At 39.8% G+C, this 22,922-nt stretch overlaps 2 protein-coding genes across 2 annotated transcripts in view; one reads left to right on the top strand and one right to left on the bottom strand.

The window, feature by feature from the left end:
- Positions 1-13,279, top strand: part of DENND4C (DENN/MADD domain containing 4C) — a 65,435-nt gene extending 52,156 nt beyond the window's left edge. The window contains exons 25-31 of the mRNA XM_006881280.1: positions 224-406; positions 4,243-4,441; positions 6,503-6,748; positions 7,489-7,606; positions 10,847-10,997; positions 12,845-12,909; positions 13,134-13,279. Of these exons, the coding sequence (XP_006881342.1) occupies positions 224-406; positions 4,243-4,441; positions 6,503-6,748; positions 7,489-7,606; positions 10,847-10,997; positions 12,845-12,909; positions 13,134-13,270 (1,099 nt within the window). The 3' untranslated portion in view covers positions 13,271-13,279. The remainder of the gene's footprint in view (positions 1-223; positions 407-4,242; positions 4,442-6,502; positions 6,749-7,488; positions 7,607-10,846; positions 10,998-12,844; positions 12,910-13,133) is intronic.
- Positions 13,280-16,783: 3,504 nt separating this feature from the next.
- On the bottom strand, positions 16,784-20,607 carry RPS6 (ribosomal protein S6). The gene is made up of 5 exons (XM_006881279.1): positions 20,567-20,607; positions 19,935-20,066; positions 19,256-19,466; positions 18,636-18,782; positions 16,784-17,069 (listed from the first exon to the last, which is right to left on the bottom strand). The coding sequence occupies exons 1-5, from the start codon at positions 20,570-20,572 to the stop codon at positions 16,816-16,818; spliced, it is 750 nt and encodes a 249-aa protein (XP_006881341.1). The 5' UTR covers positions 20,573-20,607; the 3' UTR covers positions 16,784-16,815.
- Positions 20,608-22,922: the final 2,315 nt, after the last annotated feature.

Raw genomic sequence — 22,922 nt, 5'->3', positions numbered from 1 at the left:
ATTATATTGAGTTATAGTGACATTCTAGATATTTTACTTTGAAAAGTTGAGAATGGAAGGATCGTGGAGCATGAGAGGAGGAGTGTATGCTTTTGAAACAGACAGTATTCCTCCCGGGAATTTATAGCTCACTGATGACTTTACCATAAAGTAACTCTTAAGTGTAATGAAATTTAGAAGATGCTCAGCTCTTTAAGACTTTTTTTTAATGCCCTGTATTTAGCTTTTACCTGAAACCGAGTACTTCTGGTGACAGTTTACAAAGTGGCAGTATTCCATTGGCAGCTGAGCCCCTGGAGCACAAACCTGTATCCAGCACAGGAGAGCCTGACTTGATCAACTTTATGGATTTGCCAAAACATCCCCATACCATAACTGAAGAGACAAGTGCTGCAGTTGAATCAAGGTACCATGAGTCCAAGGAACCCTTTAGAATAAATGGGGGTCCTCTTGTCAAAATTCCATCGCTAAAAACGAACAGTCTTATGTAGGCATAAATTATTATCATATGTTTCAATATCTTATGAATGAATCTAATGATAAGCCATTTTTAGAACTAAGTTCAAGGTCTTACATTAATGTTTTACAAAATTAAATTTTCATCAGAATAAAATCTCTTCTGATAAAATGTAGTCCTTGAGGCTAACATGTGAACCGAGTAAGGGAACAACACTGCATGGTTTAATATGGGAAAAGTGTGCGTCAGAGCTGTATCCATTCTCCATACCATTCAGTGTACTGAACAAATGGTTTGAGAAGCTTGACTCTATGAGGAAGAATGTGGCATCAGGATTAGAGGAAGACCCATCAACAGTTTGCATTATGCAGATGACACCGTCTTGTTTGCCAGAAGTGAGAACTTAAAGTACAGAAGTGCAGAAGATCTAAGACTACAACCTTCGATACAGATTACATCTCAACATCAAGAAAATAAAAATTCTGGGCCAATAGGCAATATCATGATAGATGGAGAAAATGTTGAAATTGTTAATGATTTCATCTTATTGGATCCACAGTCAGTATCCTTCCTACGAGCAGAGAAGAACACAGGAAACATGTTGCATTCAGAAAATCTGTTGTCAGGGACTTTTCCAGGAGTTCTAAGGAGCAACTATGTAGATTTAAAGACTCAGGTGCACTTTATTCAAGCCCTGGTCTTTTCACTTCTTTTCTGTGCATCTGAAAGTTGGACAGTGACTAAGGATGAAAACAGAACCGATGACTTTGAATTGTGGTGTTGGTGAAGACTGCTGAATATCCTATGGACCTGCCTGAAAAAGCCATAAAAATGTATCGTGGGGAAAATGCAGTCAGGGCAGTGCTTAGTGATTTGCATGGCAAGGCTTTGTCTTATGATTTGAGCATGTTGTTAGGACAGGCCAGTCATCATGCTTGGAAGGGTGGGGGGTCGGTGAATGAGAGATCCTCAATGAAGTACATTGACACAGTAACTAAAAATAGGCTCATGTCTATCCGAGGCGATGCAGATGGCACAGAATAGTTCAGTTCTGTTGTTCATAGGGCTGTCATGAGTTGTACTCGACTCAGTGACACTTAACAATAACACGACAACATTAATATGTGAGAAACATTCTTTTACCATATAATACCATAATCAATAACATTGATTGAATGCAATCTTTATTTCTTTTCCTCTTACACACTGTGAATTTTCTCTTTAATGAGGACACTCACCTAACTCTTGGAGGCCCTGTGTATGTTAGAGTGGAGCTGTGCTCTCTAGAGTTTTCCATAGCTCTCTTTTGTTTTATTTTGTAACTCCCTTTGTGGAAATATAGCAACAGATACTTCTTCCAAAATATTACCAAGTGAACTAGAACATCAACATTTTACGTTTTTTTTACATTGTGTGTTTGTGTGCATGAACTTTGAGTGAAAATTTTCATCGCGTATCAGTTTTTTATTCAATCATTCATACACCTTTTGTTTTACAATATTATAATATTCATAATCTAATCACTCCTCTTCCTTCCTTTTAATTCTAGTTTCCATTAATCCTTCTATCCTACACCTTCTTTTTACAGGGCTTTTTTCTGAAAATATATGCACTTTTTACCTTATATGGTTGATTATTTTGAGAAGTGAATACTTCTCTGGTGTTAATGATCTTGTTATAGCTTTGATTACTGGACCCAAGCATTTATCAAAGCATTTATTAGGCTAAGTTCTACAATGGAAAAGTAAATAAGATTCTATGTTTATCCTTCTCTAGTAGTCATAGCAGAATATTAAATGAGCCAGTAAGTATTAAAATAAAATGGAAAGAATATACTGAGTCACTGCATCAAAAGGAATTGGCAGACTTGAAAGAATTTAATGAAACAACATATGAGCAAGAGCCTATGGTGTTGAAGGAAGAAGTTCAGACTGCGTTGAAGGAAATAGCAAAAAATAAGGCCCCGGGAATAGATGGTATACCAATTGACATATTTCAGCTAACAGATGCTGCCCTGGACGTGCTTACCAAGTTGTGCCAAGAAATCTAGAGAACAACCACTTGGCCAACTGACTGGAAGAGCTTTATATTTGTTCCCATTCCAAAGAAGGGTGACCCAACAGAGTGTGGAAACTATAGAACAATATCATTGATTTCACATGCAAGCAAGATTCTGCTGAAGATTATCCCAAAAACGACTGGAACAGCACATCAGCAGAGAACTGCCAGAAGTCCAGGCTGGGTTTAGAAGGGGTCGTGGTACTAGCGATATTGTAGCTAATGTTAAATGGATCTTCGCTGAAAGCAGGGAATACCAGAGGAATGTATATTTATGTTTCATTGAGTATGCAAAGGTGTTTCACTGTGTGGATCATAACAAACTGGCTGACTCTGAGAAGAATGGGAATCCCAGAACACTTAATCGTGCTTGTACTTGGAAGCTGTACTTGGACCAAGAGGCAGTCATCAGAACAGAGCGAGGAAACACTGCATGGTTCAAAATTGGGAAGGGCGTATGCCAGGCATGTGTCCTGTCTCCATACATTTTCAACCTATATGCAGAAAAGATTATCCGGGAGGCTGGGCTCTGTGAGTAGAAGTGTGGTGTCAGGATGGGTGGAAGATCTATCAACAATCTTCGTTACGCAGATGTGACACAACCCTGATTGCTGAAACTGAGGAGGACCTGAAGCGCTTGCTGCAGAGGGTCAAGGACTGCAACCTTCACTATGGATTGAGGCTCAATGTCAAGAAGACAAACATTCTTACCTCTGGATAGTTGGCAGCATCAAGATGGATGGTGAAGCCATTGAGATTGTTCACAGCTTTTATTTGCTTGGCTCCACAGTCAACACTCTTGGCACCAGTACTCAGGAAATTAAAAGACATATTGTGATGTGAAAGTCGGCTGTTAGGGACCTCTCTAAAGTGCTGAAGAGCAACGGTGTCTCTCTGGAGACCAAGGTGTGTCTGATACAGGCCATGGTCTTTGCAGTCACTTGTTATGCATCAGAGAGTTGGACAATGACTAGGGAGGACGGAAAGAGAATTGATGCCTTTGAGCTGTGGTGCTGGAGAAGAGTGTTGAGGGTACCATGGACTGCTAGGAAACCAAACAGATTCATTTTGGAGAGGGTTAAATCGGGTGGCTCCTTGGAGGCAAGGATTCTGGGGCTTCGTCTGACACACTTTCGACATGTTGTAAGGAGGGACGGGTCCTTGGAGAGGGACATCATGCTTGGGGGGTGGAGGGACAGCACAGGAGGGGAAGGCCCTCTATGAGGTGCATTGATTCAGTGGCTGGGGTAATCGGGATGGGCGTGTAGGAGACAGTGTGATTGCCAAAGGACAGAGCAGGGTTTAGGGCTGTTGTATGTAGGGTCACTATGAGTCGCAAGCAACTCAACAGCACATAACAACAACAACAACAACAGTAATGGCCTGATTAAGAAATGTACTTGATCATGAATGTATAATAAGTTTTTCATGTAACATGCTTCTGGTAATTTTGTTTAATGAAGATAAAATAATGCTTTAATAATTTGATCTTTTGAAAATAAGTTGCTATTCTCCTCCATGTATCCTCTTGCCACCTCTCATCAGAGTCACTCACTCCATTCTGGTTTTTGCCAGTTTTATAAAACTGCTTGAAAAAAACATAATTCTAATGTGATGGTAGAAGTTCTATTTCGTATATTCAAATTTCATTGAAGAAGATAGTCTAAAAATGTGCATTTTTTCCCTTGCACAATTATAAACATTTCTTTTGTTCTTTTCTTTTTAAGTGATGAGCTAAAGAAAGATGGTGGAAATGATGCCCAAACTATGAAAATCTCACCAGCACCTAATAGTTTATCTAAACGAAGTATATCTTTGACTCGAAGTCACAGTGTTGGAGGCCCCTTGCAAAACAGTGATTTTTCTCAGCGACCATCTCACGGCATTTCGACAGTTAGTCTTCCTAATAGTCTGCAGGAAGTTGTGGTAAGGGCACCATGATTGCATTGTGTGTACATGTTCTTATTAGATCAACACTCTACTAGAGAGAATTTTTTTTAATTTATTATTAATTTCAGTGAAAATTTACAGAGACATTGGATTTCCATTCATTTATTGTTGCACTTCTCTCCCCTCCCCTCCCTTCCCTCCTCCCTAGTACACTACCCTCTTTGAAAAGTAAAAGAAAAATTCTTTCATTGTTTCACAGTCCCTCCCCCCCAGGTCCAATGCACTGTGCAGCCTTCGCTCTGGACTCCTGTCATGACAAAAATACCTAATCACATAGCCCTTTTAAATAGTTTTCACCCTCATCTCTTTCAATGCAGTATACATTATCCCATCTTTTTCAGTCTCCCCCCAACCCTGAGGTAAGTCCTGTTTTACAACAGTGGCACCATGCAGTATTTGTCCTTTTGTGACTGAGATACTTCACTCAGCATAATGTCCTCCAGGGTCACCCATTTTGAATAATATTGCATGAGTTCCTTGTTTTGCAATGCAGTGTAGTTTTCCCTTGTGTGAATATACCACAGCTTCTCTATCCATTTACTTGTTTATGGGCATTAGGTTGTTTCCAACTCTTTGCTATTGTGAACAAAGCCGTGATAAACATGGGTGTGCATATATCTGTTTGGATGTCGGTTATGGTCTCTTTGGGGTATATTCCCAGTAATGGAATTGCTGGGTCAAATGGTATCTCTATTTGCAACTTTTTGAGAAAGCACCAAACCACCTTCCACAGTGGTTGCACCATTTTACACTCCCACCAACAGTGAATAAGGATTCCAGTTTCTCCACAACCTCACCAGCACTTGTTGCTTCTTGTTGTTAAATTTTGCTATTCTTACTGGGGTGATATGATTTAATCATATGAAAAATTTTAGGAATGTTTTGAACAAATTAAGATTTTTATAGAAACTTTTCCACTTTGAAGAATTTTAGAATGAAAGTGTAAGAGTTCACCTATTCCCGTGTTAAACATTCCTTCATCTAGATCTGACCATTTTCAACTTAAGGCCAGAGAAATGTATTCCGACTCAGGCCTTTGTTCTGTTGCCCATTTGTTTGTTTTTACTAGACTACTTCAGTGGTTGTAGGAGCCCATACTGTGTGGTTCCTGTTGTTGTGACCCTAGTAACAGTTGTGCCAGAATATTTATATCAATTAATCTATTAGGCACTGTGTTGTTGTGTACCATTGAATCAGAATTTGACTCCTAGCTGACCCTCTAAGAGAGTTATCAGAAGCTGTACATTTCACAGGAAAGAGTGCCCATCCTTCTCCCACAGAGCATCTCCTGGATTCAAACCATATACCTTTGGGTTGGCAGTGTAGTTCCTTAACACTAAGCCATCAGAGCTCCCTGTTGGAGATTGTAACAGGATTCAGGTCTGTCAATTCTTTTATTATATGGAATATATCTATAAAGAATGCATTCTGCTTGGTTTTCTAGATGTACAGCTTTCATTGGAAGGGCTAGATAATATTTGATTCTTTTTTACCAGTTTTCAGCATAAACTTGGTCCCTAGCATTCTCCATGATGATCAGTTAATCTAAAGAACAGTATAATATCATGATGAGGTCATAGATTGGAGCATTTATGTTTTAATCCATTGCTATTGGTTTCTTGATTGATGTTTATATTATCCTGCCTTTGGCCAGCTGGAAGTTTCTGCAGGTTGGCTTCTTAGTCTTTTGACACAGCTCTTAATAGCTTTTTTTGGGGAGAGGAATCTTTTTTAAGTGCCCTTACTTTTTTTATGTGACAAGATGTTTCATATTTATATGTGTGTGTACTTACACAAGGGCACTTCAGAGGTGTTTTGGTTTCGTTTTTAGGTTCCTGTTATTGTGTGCACTCTCTCTCGCAGTGTGTGTGTGCGCGTGTGTGTGTGGCTTTTATTAGAATGTTCTTCTGCATACAGTCACAGCCTGAAATAACTGATATTAGCAGAGTAGATAGAGCAGCACAGTCCAATTGGGAAGTACTTCTTAAACATTCAAGATGAAACAGATACTTTTAATTTATTTTTGTTTTCTTTCAGGATCCATTAGGCAAGAAGCCCAACCCTGCCCCTGTTTCTGTGCCATACTTGAGTCCTCTCGTGCTTCGTAAAGAGCTTGAGTCTCTGCTAGAAAATGAAGGGGACCAGGTGATCCACACATCCTCTTTCATCAATCAGCATCCCATCATTTTCTGGAACCTCGTTTGGTATTTCAGACGTTTGGACCTTCCTAGTAACTTGCCAGGACTTATCCTCACATCAGAACATTGTAATGAAGGCATACAGGTAGGGTGCCAGCTTCTCCTCTTAATGTCCTTTGTCTTGGTTAGGATGAGGCTTAACTTGAAGTAAAAAAAGTATTTCATAATAGTAGCTTAACAAAGTGTTAGTTTCTTTCATTCTCATTTAGCTATTTGGGTAGGTGGGCTAGGGAGCTGAGTGTCAGAGACCTGAGATCTTTCTATCTTTTTGCTCTGGTGTTGTAAGACCCCTTTGTCCAAGAAGGGTTCATGATACAGAATTGCTAAATAAAGCTCCAGGTTAATACATGCACATTCCAACCAACAGTATGAAGGATGAATGGAGAAGAGCTTATCTTTTTGTTTAGAGATGGCTCCTAGAAGTTGCACATATTTCCACTTCTGTCCACTTGGCCAGAAATTCATTTTATGATCATATCTAGTTCAAAACTAGTTTTTATTTTGTGTAATCGTATTCTCAGCTGAAATTACCACAACAGCCTTATTTGATGGGCTTTTATTTTTGTCGGTGTTTTTCAGACAGTATGATGAAAAGTTAGAAATGTTGAATAATCTCATCTTTATTCAACATCACATGTGGAGGATCAGAAAAACCTGTACCTCCAGAAATAATAACATGTATCCTAAGCCATAAATTGAAATTTAAAAATTTAGTCCAGCCTTTCAGTTTTAAAAGAGTCACCTGCGTTAAGTACTGTCATAGTTTGCTAGATTGACTAATAGTTACTAAGCCTGAGTTTTAATATTTTCTCTGGTCCTTTGTAGCTTCCTCTATCATCTCTGGCCCAGGATAGCAAACTTGTGTATATTCAGTTGTTATGGGATAATATCAACCTTCACCAGGAACTGGGAGAACCTCTGTATGTGTCATGGCGGAATCTCAGTAAGTAAAAGGAAATGAAACTGGAAACAACCCAATGTCTGTTTAATTAGGAATAAGACAGTTGAGGTATATCCATCCACACAGTAGAATTCTAATTCAGCGATTAAAAAAAAATTGATTACTGAAAAATAAAAGGATTAAGAAGATGAAAAAAAATTATTTTGCTATATTTTCAATTCCTATTTTTTTAAAAAAATGTATTATTATTTGTTATATGTGTACCGTCAAATTGGATTTGACTGGTACAGGAGAGGATTGTTCCTCCTTCTTCAGCAGAGCATCTGGTGGATTTGAACTGCACACCTCTGGGATTGCAGTGCAAGTCCTATTTTTTGGTACCTTCTCCAGATTCTTGTAATTTTAATTGAAATTAATTTGCTGTTGAACTTCTCAGATTTCAGCTGAGTTGCAAAGTAGCTTTCTGTATGTGTATGTGTCTAGTTTTGTTCTCTGCGCTCGAAAAGGACTTTGGATGCAGTGACACCGGAGCATAATTATACAGTTATATGGAGACTAGTTATAAGAAACTCAGACTCCATATTTAGTCCTGTTATTTTGGAATATATTTTTAAGGAGTTATAAAAGGGTATCATTTATGAATTCGGATGTTCTGTGAGTCAGATTGGGAGCTCTGGTGGCCTTGAAGCCATGGTGCAATCCTGAAGGCACCTAGTTCAAGTCCACCAGCTGCTCCATGGGAGAACAATGGGCAGTCTTCTCCTGTGCCATTAACTGCCTCTGACAACCCACCAGAGGGTCAGCTTTGGGTCACTTCCAATCACTGGTACACAACAACAACATGAGTCAGATTGTGAGGCTAGGACAGGGCTCAGATTTGTTGGTCACAGGCTTGCTATGAGTTGTACTCAACTCGGCAGCAACTAAAATAAAAAATATCATGAATCATAAAAACCACAAACAAAAATGAGTCTTGGCAAAGTTAAAAACAACCCAGTAGAACAAAAAAGTAAATTATATTAATAGATAGTTTCATAAAAGGAATGTTGAATGGGTTGTAAATATATTACAAACTGATCAGTCACATTGTATTCTGTAAAAGTGCAGCTTTTCAAAACAATGAAAATGTAAACTTGTCCATGTCAGGTTAGGAAAACATTATAAAAGATTTATAATACCTATTATTGCTATGGATGCACGGGGAGAGAAACTTTCAAACACTCTTAACTCATTGCTGTTGAGCTGGCACTCACTCATAGTTTCTGAGGCTGTAAATCACATGAGAAGAGACTGGCCACCCTTCTCCCATGAGGATTGAAAGAATCACTGAAGAATCATGGCCTTTGTGGTAGCAGCATACCTCCCTGTGACCTACACTTCCAGGACTCCCTCGTCTACTCTTAGAGTAGAATAGTAAAATAATACATTGTGGGGGAACAGTATGGAAAATTCTGTCCAGGTAAAATACATGGATGTTGTTTACCCTAACGCTTGCACTAATAAGACAGTGTCCTACAGAAATGAAATATATAGCACCGTGTGTACAAGGGTGTTGACTGAACTGTTGATAATAATGAAGTATTTTAAGTAACCAATAGGAAACTTGCAGTAAAGCCACACTACAAAATTTTGGCAGCCAAGAAAAGAATGTGATAGATTTGTACAAAGGAATGCCCATTACATATCGAGTAAGAAAGACATGTTGCAGAAAAGGTAAAATAAAAAATACGTATAGAAAAAGTTCTGCAAAGATACACCTCAAAACTGTCAGAAATGGCAACTGGGAAGAAATTTACCATTTTTAAAATTGTATTACACTTTTGAACTGTCATAACTTAGCAATTTGTGTTTTTTAAAAATTAAAAGAATCTGATTATACCCTTAAAATTTCCCAGTCACAGAATTATGGTTATATACATTGTAAGGTGCTTTTGCCTTTATTTTTTGGCCCAGCCATGACTCATGAATGCTTTTGTAGGCAGAGGTAGGATAGCATTGACCTTTAGGACAGAAAAGGCTAGAATTTAAAGTATTAATCATTTGTGATGCAAATACAATTTTGAACTCTCAAGAATGGCATTGTTTGTGTACAGAATTACTACTTTAGAGGAGTAAAATGGCATGTAAACTGCATGAAAAAATACATTGGTTTTGTTCTCTGTTCCAGAAAAGGATTTTGGATGTACTGGCATAGGAGCGTAAATACAGCTATCCAGAGACTAGTTTTAAAAAATTTGACTCCATATTTAATCCTTTTATTTTAGAATATATTTTAAAAGAGATGATATAAAGGAATAGCATTCATTAATTCAGATGCTCTATAAGTCAGATTGGGAGTCAGTTAACTAGGGAGATGACTTGTGGTGTGGCAATGAGTGGTGCTTCATAGACTCTCTCCCTTGTAAAACAAGTATGAGTTGTGAAAATTCTTTTAAACAACAAAGCTAGTGAAAATTGTCCAAAGGCTGTATACAGCAAGCACAGAGAAATTTATTCAAGGCTCGATGTTCTGCTCACATGAAGAGTACAGCCAAGAAAACAACTAGGATTACATGGAAAGTAGCCATGCTTTAGAATCAACTCAGTAGCAATGTGTATGTTTGTTTGGTTGGTTTTTATTTTATTATTTTTGTGTGTACTGTCAAATCAGGTCTGACTGGTACTGGAGGAGTTTGCCCCTCCTTCTCCAGCAGAGCATCTGGCAGATTCAAACCACATACCTCTGGGATTGCAGTGCAGCGTCTTGCCACTAGGCCACCAGAGCTCCTTAAGGGTTTGGTTTATTTTTTTAAAAACTGAAGCCCAAGGTGGGGCTGGGAGGAAGGGTGCAGACCAAACTAAAAGTGGTCTATGTAATAGAAAATACAAGAGATTAACAGAGATTATCATCTCATGTGAGTAAGTTATGAATTAGATAGCATAGGACTGATTAGTAGGTCCCTTGTTACCACAGACCAAGGTTCCTTCGATTTGCTTCACGATTTACAAAGATAACTGCTTTACCATTGACAGAGCTGATCAAGATGACCTTATCATTTACAGAGATTCACAGGATGGCTGTTGGCATGCAAGCTGTCACGTAGTACTGTGTTAGGCAGCAATGAGGGTCAGAACTTTGTACGTGATGTTAATGAGGAGGCAGTGTTGAAGAGAATGTTGATGATGTCCACGAATGGGGAGGAAGGGGAACTTTAAAACTTGGAGCACAAAAACCCAGATCCACGTGCCCTGTGGTCATTCTAACTCCTGGCTTACTCGTCGGGCTGGTGTTTTTCTGTCTAGATTCTGAGAAGAAACTGCCGCTCGTGTCAGAGGAGCAGCAGGCAATGAGCAGTTTAGCAGAACGCATCAGGCAGAGCATTCAGCACAACGATGTCCTCAAACCCATCAACCTTCTTGCACAACAAATGAAACCAGACAGTAAAAGACAAAGGTAATAGGTATTTTCTTTTTGGCTTGATGTCACTCAAAATATTTTCATGGTTCCTTTTAAAAACTGCTTTATGTTTTTAAGTATCTCTCGTTATAAAAGGAACATAGACTCATTGTAGCCATCAGATTGTATTATAAAGTGCTTATCCAATACTTGCTTTCATATGTGAGCATAGGCATATTAGACAGTATCTGCATAAATAGATAAAATTGTATGAAGATAATGTATTGATGTCTAAAATATGGTGAGTCTTTGGGGAACCAACACAAGTGTTCATGGAAATCTTGTACAGATTTAACATTGATTAACATTGCTGTTAAACATACATGCCACTTGTTAAAAGCCACACAGTTTTCTTTCTTGTGGGATGTATACAAATAGGGAACTTAGAGTAGAAACCATTTTGGTGAATTATACACACATGTAGAACTCTTGCTTTTCTTACTGTTTCTAGTAACATTCTGGAACAGTAGCCATCCAGCCTGGGCATCAATAAATTGGTCAGTGGAAGCCTCAGGAAAGACAATTGTCAATCCCAGGGAACATTCCTAGTGTTCATAGGACCTCCCTTCAAGTTCCATGGTGTCTTTCAAAGTAGTCTCAAGTGATAAGACAAAGGTTAAAAATGAAATAGGAGATGGAGTTGTAATTCAACAGCTTGGGTAGAAATGACCTTGCATATAGTCTTAAATGCAGGTGGTTTCAGACGTCTGTAGTTTAAGGGCAAGGAAATGATATTACAAGTATCATTTTGTGCCTTTTTTTTTAAGCTTTTTTTTTTTAAATTGACTTTGTAATGAAAGATTATAAAGAACTTGGATTTCCATTCATTGGTGCACATTTTCCTCTTTGCCCACTCCTTCCCCCAGTTCGTTTTTCTCTTTGAGAAGAAAAAAAATTATTTCATTGTTATACAACCCCTCCCCTCCCAGTCCACTTCACTATGCAGCTCTTATTCTGGACTCTTGCCACCTGATTATATGTCCCTTTGAAACAGTTCTCTCCCTCATCTGTTTCAATGCAGTGTACATTACTTATCCCCTCTTTTCTGAGCTTTGTGGCTTTTTAGGTACATAAAATTAGCTCATGTCCCAAGTTTCCTCTAATCTTCATGTTTAACAACTGAGCCATGAAACTAATTTTTAAATGTTTCATTTATGTAATTTTTATGCTCACAAGCTAAAGGTGTTTTTATCTTTTTTTTGTGGCATGAATGATAAAAAGAATTTACCACTTTCACACTGTGATAAAAGTTTTAGACCTATAGAAATTAATATTATTTTGTCAAATGGCGGAAAACCAAAATGAAAGAAGACTGACTTTAAGTTTAATTCAAAATTAGAGGTGGCAAGTTCGAGCAGGGTTGAAGTCTGTTGTTCACAGGGTCACGATGAGTCGTAGTCAACTCGATGTCACCTAACAACAAAACCAACCACAAAGATTACTCATATTTTTAAAAATTTGTAGTACGTAGAACTTTTTTTTATTAGATTGAATTGAAAAATAGATTTAAAAATATTTAAAAATGAGATTTTTTTTGTTACTAGCTTTGAATCCTTAGGCTCATTTTATAACATTTTATTTTAAAATAATTAAAGACTCACAAGAATTTTCCAGAATAGCAGAATCTGTTGTATCTTTCACCCATCTTCCCTTAAAGTGGCATCTCTTACAGCAGTAGTACAATTTCAACCCAGGATGTTGACAACTGAGTTATCACTATTTTTTTAAACTTGTGTGTATGTATGTGTTGTTGAGAGGGAGGTATGGTTTTGTCCTAGAGGTGTTGAAGAGGAGTAGGTTCACCCTATTTGTCTATTAACTTTTAAAATATGTTCATTTTATAGGAGTTTATACAGAGAAATCCTTTTCTTATCATTAGTGTCCCTTGGAAGAGAGAATATTGATATTGGTAAGTGGGTTAATGATAGTTTATTAAGGGAGGTTTTGGGTTTTATTTTATAATGCAGTATTTGGAATTGTAGTTGAAGCGTAAAAACACAAGTTGCCTTTAAAAAAATTTTTTAGCTCAAAATATGTACGTGTAAATTTAACTTGATCCAGTATCATTTGTAAATGTATATCTTGTTTTCTTTATAAACAAGTTATAACTAACTTCTGGAAAATATCTTTCAGAGGCTTTTGACAACGAATACAGACTTGCATATAAAAGCCTGTCTTCAGAAATTCTTGAAAAACTGCAGAAAATTGATGCCCCACCGAATACCAGTGTGGAGTGGTGTCGGAAGTGCTTTGGAGCGCCTCTCATTTAAAGAAGAGATGAACTCACTCTTGGGGACAATATACAATGAATTGTAATTCATACTGAATCATCTCGAAATGTAAAATGATATTAAAATGCCGCAGGGTTTATGGATGTTGAGGGTTTCAACTTCTGAACTCTTTTTTCAGACTGCTAAAAATTATTTTTGGACTTCTCAGTATTGGTATTAGTTTAATATTGGTGAGAAACCATACTCCTCGTTATTTTGTTAATACATATTTGAAGCTGTTGGGTTTGGGGAGAGGCAAATCAGTGTACACTTGCCTTACCCAAACCCAGATGATAGCTCTCGTAAGAGCCACTGTGTTCTATGTGTGTATGTGTGTGTACATATATGTGTGGCTGTGTAACTATATATGTATACAGCCATATTATAAGTATATATTTATTATACTCTTAGATTACGTGTTGCAATAGTTTTCTGAAAGGCATTCTCGCTGTTAAAAAATGACTACTCCTAGTCTGTAGTCATTTTCTCAAAATTATCTGAAAGTTGATGACAACTGCCTTGCCTCTGACTTTGAAAATGTAATTTCATCATTCCTATTATGTATTAGATTGCTTAATGAATTCTATTTTGAGTATCGTTACTTCCTTCCCCACTACCATACTAATTTGCAGTAGCTTTAAAATTGGATTGAATTAGCCAGTTAAATAATTGAAGTAAAATTAGGTTGGCTTCATACAAATTTACAAGATTAATTGGAAAATGCTTGAAATGCTTAAGTGTAATATAGTCTTTCGACCTGAAATCTTTGTCCAGATGTAAATCCTTGCTCTTGCTCACTTTTTAAAACCTGTGGTAAACGTGCATTGCAGTTGTAGTCTTTTATAACACTTACATGTGTACGCTTATGAGTAAAATGTGCATTTGTCTTTTTTTTTTTAGGTTGAATCAATTTAAGTTCTGTAACTCTATGCTTATTGTCAGTAGACTTTTTAAAAAAATCATGACCTCATATGCCTCACTTTTGAGTTTTATCATGTCGTTTATTAGATTCAACCCTCAGAAGCAGAACATTTGCCTTAATTCATGTTCTGAAGTTTTAAAAGCCAGTGGTTGTGCGGTGATGATGTGGTTTAAGGTCGTTATGCTTTGAATTATGCAGATGATAAATCATCTGAGACAAACATCACCCTCACTACTGGGCAGTAAGTCCCTCTCTACCTAGGATAAGCAGTTGTTTGTCATTCTCATTTGAGAATGACTCTGACCTCATAGTGTGAGCGAAAGAACCTGTCAAATTGTTTCATTATCATTACCCTCAAGATGAATTCTTGTTTTAGAGTATTTTTTGTAAGTTTTAATACTTACCCAATAAAAGGCTTGGCACTAGCTTGCCAATATTAAAGTATATACAGAATTGAGGTTGAATAAATCAAGAAAAATTCCGTTCACTGTGATTGTGTAACATTTTTAAGGCTTCTAAAACATGTAAGATTACTTCAGATCATTGTAGTTTTTTTATACTTAAGTAGCCTCTTTTCTTCAGTCTCCAGGACAAACTGAGTGGTTACTTAGGCTATTATGTGTATGCTTTCAAATAATTTTTTAATGAAGATATCCTTAAATATTATGTATATATTAGTTGGAGGTTTTTTTACTACCAGTGATAGTAATTGTAGTGTTTCTAACCTCTGTAGTAGTACCAATATCAGCTATCAAATGATGTATTTTCAAGTAACTTTATAACCTTTTAACTGAAATTTTAAGATGTCACTGTCTAAACCTTGGCGAAAAACTTTTAAAAGTTCCAACAAGCAAATTGCCATACTTCCTTGCTAATCTAGAATGGAAACATTGCTTTTTCTTACTTTTAAAGGCTTTCTGCATCCTACTTAAGACAGATTTACATCTTGGAAACCTTAGCCTACTGGCATGTCAGGTACAGGGGCTGATTTTATTATTGTAGTATTTAGTCACTTGAGCTTTTCCTTTATCTAATACCACAGAAAGGGTACCACTAACACTTCACAACAAAAAACAATGCACTACATATCAAATCCTATATGGATTTAGGAAATATTTTTTCCTCCTCCACTGACTTGAATCACAATTTGAAACAGAGCATCTGAGAAAATACTGAAACAAAGTTGATTCCGTGTCAAATGTGGCTGTATTAGATAGGTCGATTAAAACCACTGTAGGTTGTGTGGCTGAACTTGTCCACTTAAGTGGTTGTATTATGGCAATTTTAAGACGGCGTGGTTTTCATGTTTTATGTATCACAAGCAAGCAGGTACTAGTTGTCCCAGATCACATACCAGATTTGCCCTCCAGTTTTGTTATGAAGTCTTAATTTGCAATACTACTTTGCTACACTTTCCTTTTTCATATCTAAAGTTTCAAAATTCAAGTTCCAGTGATGTCAGTTGTCAGTGTGCTTTCCATTATCAACCCTCCAACCACCTGCATTTTGAGCAATGGGAAACTTGGATCAGGAAATGGTAGCATTAGCCTTACTTAGGAGTATATTTAAAGTGCGGACTCGGGGGCCTCATGTATGAAGTACCGAACTGTGAGCTACATTTCAGTCACATCTCCAGGTGATTGCATTTCTAAGGCCTCCTATAGTCTGTACTTTTCAGTTATTTGAAAATTTCATGAATGTCATCAAAGGAGCTTATTTACTTGAACGTTAAAGCCTAATGTGCCTTCTTTTGAAGACCCTGCTAGTCTGTTGTGTTGAATAGGTTTCAGTTACTACAGAAAGCTTACACGGTACTTTTAAAAAGTATACTTTTTTCTGTGCATCCTTTGTTGGTGCAAGTGTGTTTCTTATTTATATAAGCACAGTCAACTCCTTTTCAGAGTGTCAAAGAGTAAAGCATGGAAAAATTAACATTTCGCTAGTTGAAAAAGCTTTCTGTTAAATGCAATAAATTTGCACTGGTTTTAAAAGCTTTGTAAACTTTAAAAATGGTATCCATTAACTATGCTTTAACAGATCTTTTTTTTTTTACATATGACAAATGTCCATCTTCACAAGGGCACTTTTCATGTATTAAAATAAAATTTTGTATAGGTATGTAAGAAAAGCTGTATTCTTCAAAATAAAACTGTACAAAAGACTTCTAGTCCTAGTCATTGATTTTCCAGTTTTACACCTTTCTGAAATCACCTACTTAACACAGCCTTTCTAGAACTACCCCAAGTGTTCCTGCTGAACTGAGAATCCTAGCGACCATGTCTTGTGCCATCCTCATCTGCAGGATCCCACTGTTTCGGGCCTCCTTTCCCAGCAGCATCTTTTTCCAAAGCTCCCCCTCAAGGCCCGTCCAAAGCTCCCCATTCTCACCCAGAAGTATCCTGGCACTATCTATTTCCCCCATGATGTAATCCTGCCTTCACCCATCTCTTCCAATGTAGAATTTATACACTTGGAGAACCATTTTCTGAAAAACTGAATGCCCCTGGGCTATACTTGTGACTATCAGTTTTGCTCCTTTTATTTACACTTTCATCAATGAAAAGGCTTGAGCGTAAAGGAGATTCAATACGTGAGCTTATTTATTTGCCACACATAGGAAATTCTATTTCTGACTGGATTCGGATTTGGAGGTAGAAGCTCTCAGAGAGGACAGCCTCCGTCTCTTGGCGATCTGCTCCTGGCGTTTGTCTTTGGCCTCCTTCATTCTCTTGGCCAAAAGCTTAGCGTACTCCGCAGCCTCCTCCTTATTTTTCTTAGTGCGCTGTTTCTTCAGCGAAATGCGCCGGCGCTTGTGCTGCAGGACGCGTGGAGTAACAAGACGCTGAATCTTGGGCGCTTTGGTCCTGGGTTTCTTGCCTAAAAATGGAAATGACAGTAATTATCCAATACAATCCATGTTTTATTAGGAACAAAGAGACAACTTTTAAATTGTGTTGGGGTGTCAGTGGCTGAGTTCCCATTCCTCATTCAACAGCTTATGCTGTACCAACTAGGAACATTCTTGAATAGAGGTCCCTTCAGAAGTAATTCTTCTGGGGAGCTCTGGTGGCTTAGTGGCAAGAAGCTACACTGCAATCCCAAAGGTGGGTGATTCGAATCAGCAGACAAGGAGGGGCCGTCTCCTGTACCAGTGGGATCCAGTTCAACAAGGGGGAAGGGAGGAAGGCAGGCAAGAAGCTGTGCTGCAATCTGAATAGTTCTTTTAGCTGTGAATAACTTAGGGGAAGTGGTAATTCTAAAACTTAAGACTGAATTATTCACATTCTACTAAAAATTAGGTAACTTGTTATTGTAGCTTAAAATACCCAGCAACAAGACCACCTGCTGCTTTATGGACAGAACTATGTGGGGACTGCCAATTTTATTGTTCAACATGGGCTTCGTAATAGTAGGAAATTTGTCGTTTTCTACCATACCCTTAGCACCCAGAACATTACATGGCATAGAATAGAAATTCAAGGGAGCTCTGGTGGCCTAGTGGCAAGAAGCTGCACTGCAATCCCAGAGGAACATGGTTTGAATCCACCAGATGCTCTGCCGGAAAAGGAGGCGCAATAGCCTCCTGTACCAGTCAGATCTGATTTGACGGTACACGCACACAAAATAATAAAAAAGAATAGAAATTCAATGAAAAAAACTGAACATCTCCTAGGTTCCTCATTCTGAAAACCACAACCTAAGCTGTATGGACACTATTCCATTTAGTGTGGACATTCATACACTGCACTACAGAAAATACGACTACACAGCTCTGCTGTTACAGGGCTCATTGATGAATATACTGTCCAATAAATTTGCATAAAAATGCAAAAAAATTACATACACATTATAATTCTTAACACTGATTCCGTAAAATGTTTTGTTTCCATATTTTTTATTCTCACCAAACCCATACCTATAGCTCACAAACCGAAGGTCAGAAATAAACCAAGGTCTGTTAATGACTGGAAGCAAGACAAGAACATGGTGGTAATATCTGTATCAACTAACTAGAATCATCATCATCCTGTCCACTTCTGCTGGAATCCTTTTCCAAGAAAGCAATTTTCAGGCCTGTTAACACTAGGATAGATTAACATTTAGCCCTTTTTATAAAAACTTTCCTACAAATCCCGGCTTCTACGTCAGCAGTGCTGATTGTCACTGGCCATTACAGCATCAATCCTGCCTCCTTACAATTCCAAAGGCTAATGCTCCAAAACAATGCTGAATTTTTTAGTAACCACATCATCTGGTAGAATACCAAATGACAAAAATTAAGGTGGCCTAGTGTTAAGGGGCTACGCTGCCAACCAAAAAGCAGAGTTTCAATCTACTAGCTGCTCCATGGGTGAAAGACGAGCAGTCTCTTCCTGTGTGAAAACTCGCTGGGTTGCTTCTGACTCGATGGCAATGAGTGAAGCGAAGCTGCTAATTTCTTACCTTCTTTGTTTAGTGGCTTTCTCACAACATATTGACGGACATCATCTTCCTTGGAGAGGTTGAAGAGTTTGCGAATTCTGCTGGCTCTCTTGGGCCCCAGGCGACGTGGCACAGTGGTATCAGTCAGTCCTGGGATATCCTTCTCCCCTTAGAAGGAAAAAGAAAATAAAAAAGACTTTATAACAATGACCTAGTAACTCAGGATCACAATAATGGGAAGCTCTAGTGCTGTGGTCCATAGGGCGACCTGGCCTGCGCCTCCACAGGAGAAAGATGGGCTATCTCCTGTCTGATTTACAGCCTCCAAAAAACAGCCATGCGTTTACATTTAATCACAATAATATAACAGTTCCTTTGGTCATTAGCAGGAGAGTGGTTGCTGCGTACCATCAAGTTGGAACCAACCCACAGCTGACCTTCCAGGTTTTCAGAGGCAGTTAATCACACAGGAGATTGTCCATACTACTTCCACAAAGCAACTGGAGGATTTGAACAATGTGCCTTTGGGACTGCAGTGCAGGTTCTTACCACTGGGCACCTGAGGAAGAGACTACAAAATGCACCTGGATAATCAAGATTTCAATAAAAACTGACCTACTAAGATGACAAGTAAACCTTACCTTTCTTGACAATGACCAAGTTGAGAACACTCAGATTGGCATCCACAATGCAACCCCGGACAGATTTGCGCTTCCTCTCTCCGGTTCTCCGTGGTCTGTAACAAGAGTGCCCCTTACTCAGCAGCAGACGAACTCGGCCATGGGTCAAGACACCCTGCTTCATGGGGAAACCTTGCTTGTCGTTTCCACCGCTGATCCGGACAACATATCCCTGTATGAAAACACAACATACTTAGCATTTCTAATCCAAATGTATACATCACCCCAAGTGGGGGCCCCTAGGAACCAGACCATTAGTTTATTAAAAAAGAGCAAACCGAAACTTAACCTTTATTTAACAAATAAAATTCCTTTCAATCAAGTCACACTCCTAGGCATGGTTACTAAGAAAAGCAGCCCTAGGAAGGGCCAGGATACTTAAGAAATTAAAATATTAAAACAGTAAACATAGGGAGCTCTGGTGGCCTAGTGGCAAGATGCTGCACTGCAATCTCAAAGGTGTACGGTTCAAATCCACCAGATGCTCTCCTGTACCTGTCAGATCTGATTTGACGGTACACGTAAAAATAATACAATAAAAATTAAACAAACAACAACAACCAAACAGTAAACATGAGAAACAACTCCTGTCCCTTATTCGGACCTCATTCCCAAAGGCCACGGTCTAGCTCTCATTTACCTTCCACTCTTCACCGAGGGCGTCCGCAGCAACTTCTGTGGCCATTCGCTTCTCATAAAACGTCCTAAGTTTGCGTTCATCGTCCACCTCAATGAGTTTCTGGCAGCCAGTGGCTGGGAAAGAGATGTTCAGCTAAGAATGGAAAATAAAGATAGTGTTGTCGTTAGGGTCTACGAAAACCACAGATCACTAAGTAAAAAGTCTCCCGTAACACCATTATCTGCAGAAAATTCCCAATAGTTGTTCCACCAAGCACGCGGAAAGCTCAGCACGCGACAACAGTCTAAAGAAGACAGCTCCACCCTCAAACCCCGGGTTAACGACTTCGCGGGTGAAAGGCGTTCCTACATTGATCACCCCCTAAAGCAGAGTCCGATCACAGGAAGGCCTGTCCCGGCGGCTCTCGAGGAGCCACCATGGCGCTTCCCAGTCCGCCGCAGCTCCTGGTGCAATCGCTCGTCATCCGCCTTCCTACAGCGCCCTGGTCTCCAGGAGCAGATCAATCTCCAACCCCAGAACCCCCCCTGCATCTACAATCGAGATATTGGCGTCCAAGTCTGCAGCAGCGCAGAGCTACAAAGCTCGGATCAAGATGCCCACGGCACACTCGGACGCTCGCCATTAGGTCCTACCTTCATGGTGAAGCAGCCGACAGCTCCAAGAGCGCCACGAAAAAGAGACTAAACTTCCGCTCCGTGCCGGTCACATAGGAGCCGTCAGTTCTCGCGAGATGATAAGACGGCTGGGAAAGCGGAAGTAAGGCGGATCACTTCCGGGACAGGAGCAAAACCAGGAAGTGTTGCAAGGCGGGACTTGCCGGGTGAGCGCAGCTGTCAGCGGCGGTGAGCCGGTGCCTGCGCCTCGTTCTCTGCGGTCCTGACCCATCCATCCTGCGTTCTCCTGGGCCTGACACCGGGTCCCAGGCGGAAGCCCCCCGCGTCTCCGGGCTCTGCTCTTGTCGATACTTAACGACAACGGGCGGATCAGTTGTAGGCTTGTTCTCTCTTCAGTCCTCACTTTCTTCAAACTCCGTCCAAAGATTTCCCTTTCAGGAGCGGGTTCCGATGGTGGCCTCGGCGATGCACCGTCAGGACTTACCCTCAAAGTGGTGATTTGCTTCCCGCCGTAAATATTCGAGGATCACTTGTCCTTTCTAGTCGCTCAGCTGCCCTTGGCTGGTGACAAGCGAGTGACACTTTGAAGCCCCTCGTGCTCGCCGTTCAGCCTTTTTAACAGAGGCCTCTTCCCAAATTGTTTTCTCTGCTTTTCTGTGTTTCCTCATCGACTTGAGAAAGCCAGCCGGTACTTTTTTTTAAACGTCTGTGTACGTCACGCGTTTGCCAGGAATTGCACCAATTACGGCAATTGAATCCAAGCTGTTTACTTGGCCTCATAATATTCCAGACTCAACTACGGCCATTCGTTAATTAAACGCAGGCCTTTCAGACTGTCACCTCGCAAGGGAGGCCTTTTCTGACACTTAAGGCCGGGCTTCCGTCTTTGATCTCGTTGTTTTTGTTGTTTTGTATTGTCCAGTCGAACCGACTCATAGCTGACCCGCTAGCTGCTTTTCGGGGGCTGTAAATCGCATGGGCGGAGATTGTCCATCTTTCTCCTGCAGAGCAGCTGGTGGATTCCAACCCAATTCCAAAGAGTTGGCAGCGCAACTTTGAAAACTCAATGCAGTCCATAGAACATGGTTGTTTTCGTCCCCTGGTGTCGGAACCAGCTCCTAGCTGACCCTCCAGCAGGTTTTCAGAGGCTGTCAAGAGCACGGGAGGAGATTGCCCATCCTTTTTCCAGCTTGTGGGTTCCAAGGGCATGCAGTGGGCAGCGCGGAACACCCCTGTTCTAGTGGCCTCATCCGAGGGGAGCTGAGCTACCAATCCAGAATGCCGCGCCTCTCCCGGGGCTTGACTCCACCCGGGTCTCCGCAGGAGTAAAGCAGACAAATTCCCGTGGGATTTCCAGGCTAGATTCATACCAGAAGGCTGAGAGGAGAGAAGGTGGCCTGTTGGAGCTGAGGAGTCCCTAGAGGGCGCACACGGTTAAGCACTCAACTACCAACCGAGGGGTTAGCAATTACAACCCACCCAGAGCTGCTTTCCTAGACAGACCTGGGAATCTTACTTTTTTGAGAAGTCTCGGTTTTGAAAACCCTTTGCTTCATACAAGGGGGTCACCATAGAATATAGCCAGAGTAAAGGGAATGCATTGTGGTCAGTGAACACTGCTGTAACTCTTAGGAGTACAGAAAAATGGGGGAAAGGTAGAGTGCAGTGGAGTAGACTTCCAGAGCATTCCCAGGAAAGTGAGGGTGGTTCCAAAGAAAAAAGCTAACTGAGGGGGAGAGGGGCAGGGAGGAAAAAATGTGCAACATTGAGTTAATGGAAATCCAAGTTCTTTATAAACTTTAATTAAAATCTCAATTAAAAATAAAAAAGAAAAATCAGAACTAAAAAGAAAATGAGGGTGGTGAGCCAGGCAATATAATCTGAAGCCGGTACTGTGATATCAGTATAATGAAAAAAGTCATTATTGTCTGTTAAATAATTGTTGCTGTCAAGTCAATTCTGACTCATAATGACCTTATACCTAAGGATTTCCCTAGGTAGAGAGCAGCCCTGGTGGTGCAAAGGTTCAACTAACTTAAAGGTTAATGGTTCAAGCCCTCCAAGTGCGTTGCTGGAGAAAGCTGTGGTAGTCTGCTTCAGTGGAAATTTCAGCCTTTGAAACCCTCTGGTGCTCTGATCCTTTGCCCTGTAGGGATGCTATGGCTTGTCTACTAAAACTTTGTTCTGTTGGGTTTTTTTAATTCCAATTTAAGTAATAAAAGAACTTTTACTATACACTGAATCTTGTCTGGCCATCTGATATTGTTCTTATGTGCCGTCGAGTCGCCTGCAACTCAAAGCAACCCTGTCTGCAACAGCCCTAAACCCTACTCTGTCCTGTGCCAATCTCACTGTCTCTGACACATCTACCCCC

This window comes from Elephantulus edwardii, unplaced genomic scaffold, assembly GCF_000299155.1.
Source record: "Elephantulus edwardii isolate Elephantulus edwardi_28Jun2011 unplaced genomic scaffold, EleEdw1.0 scaffold00014, whole genome shotgun sequence".
In the NCBI taxonomy this organism is placed as follows: domain Eukaryota; kingdom Metazoa; phylum Chordata; class Mammalia; order Macroscelidea; family Macroscelididae; genus Elephantulus; species Elephantulus edwardii.
This window is presented reverse-complemented; position numbering and strand designations above follow the sequence as displayed.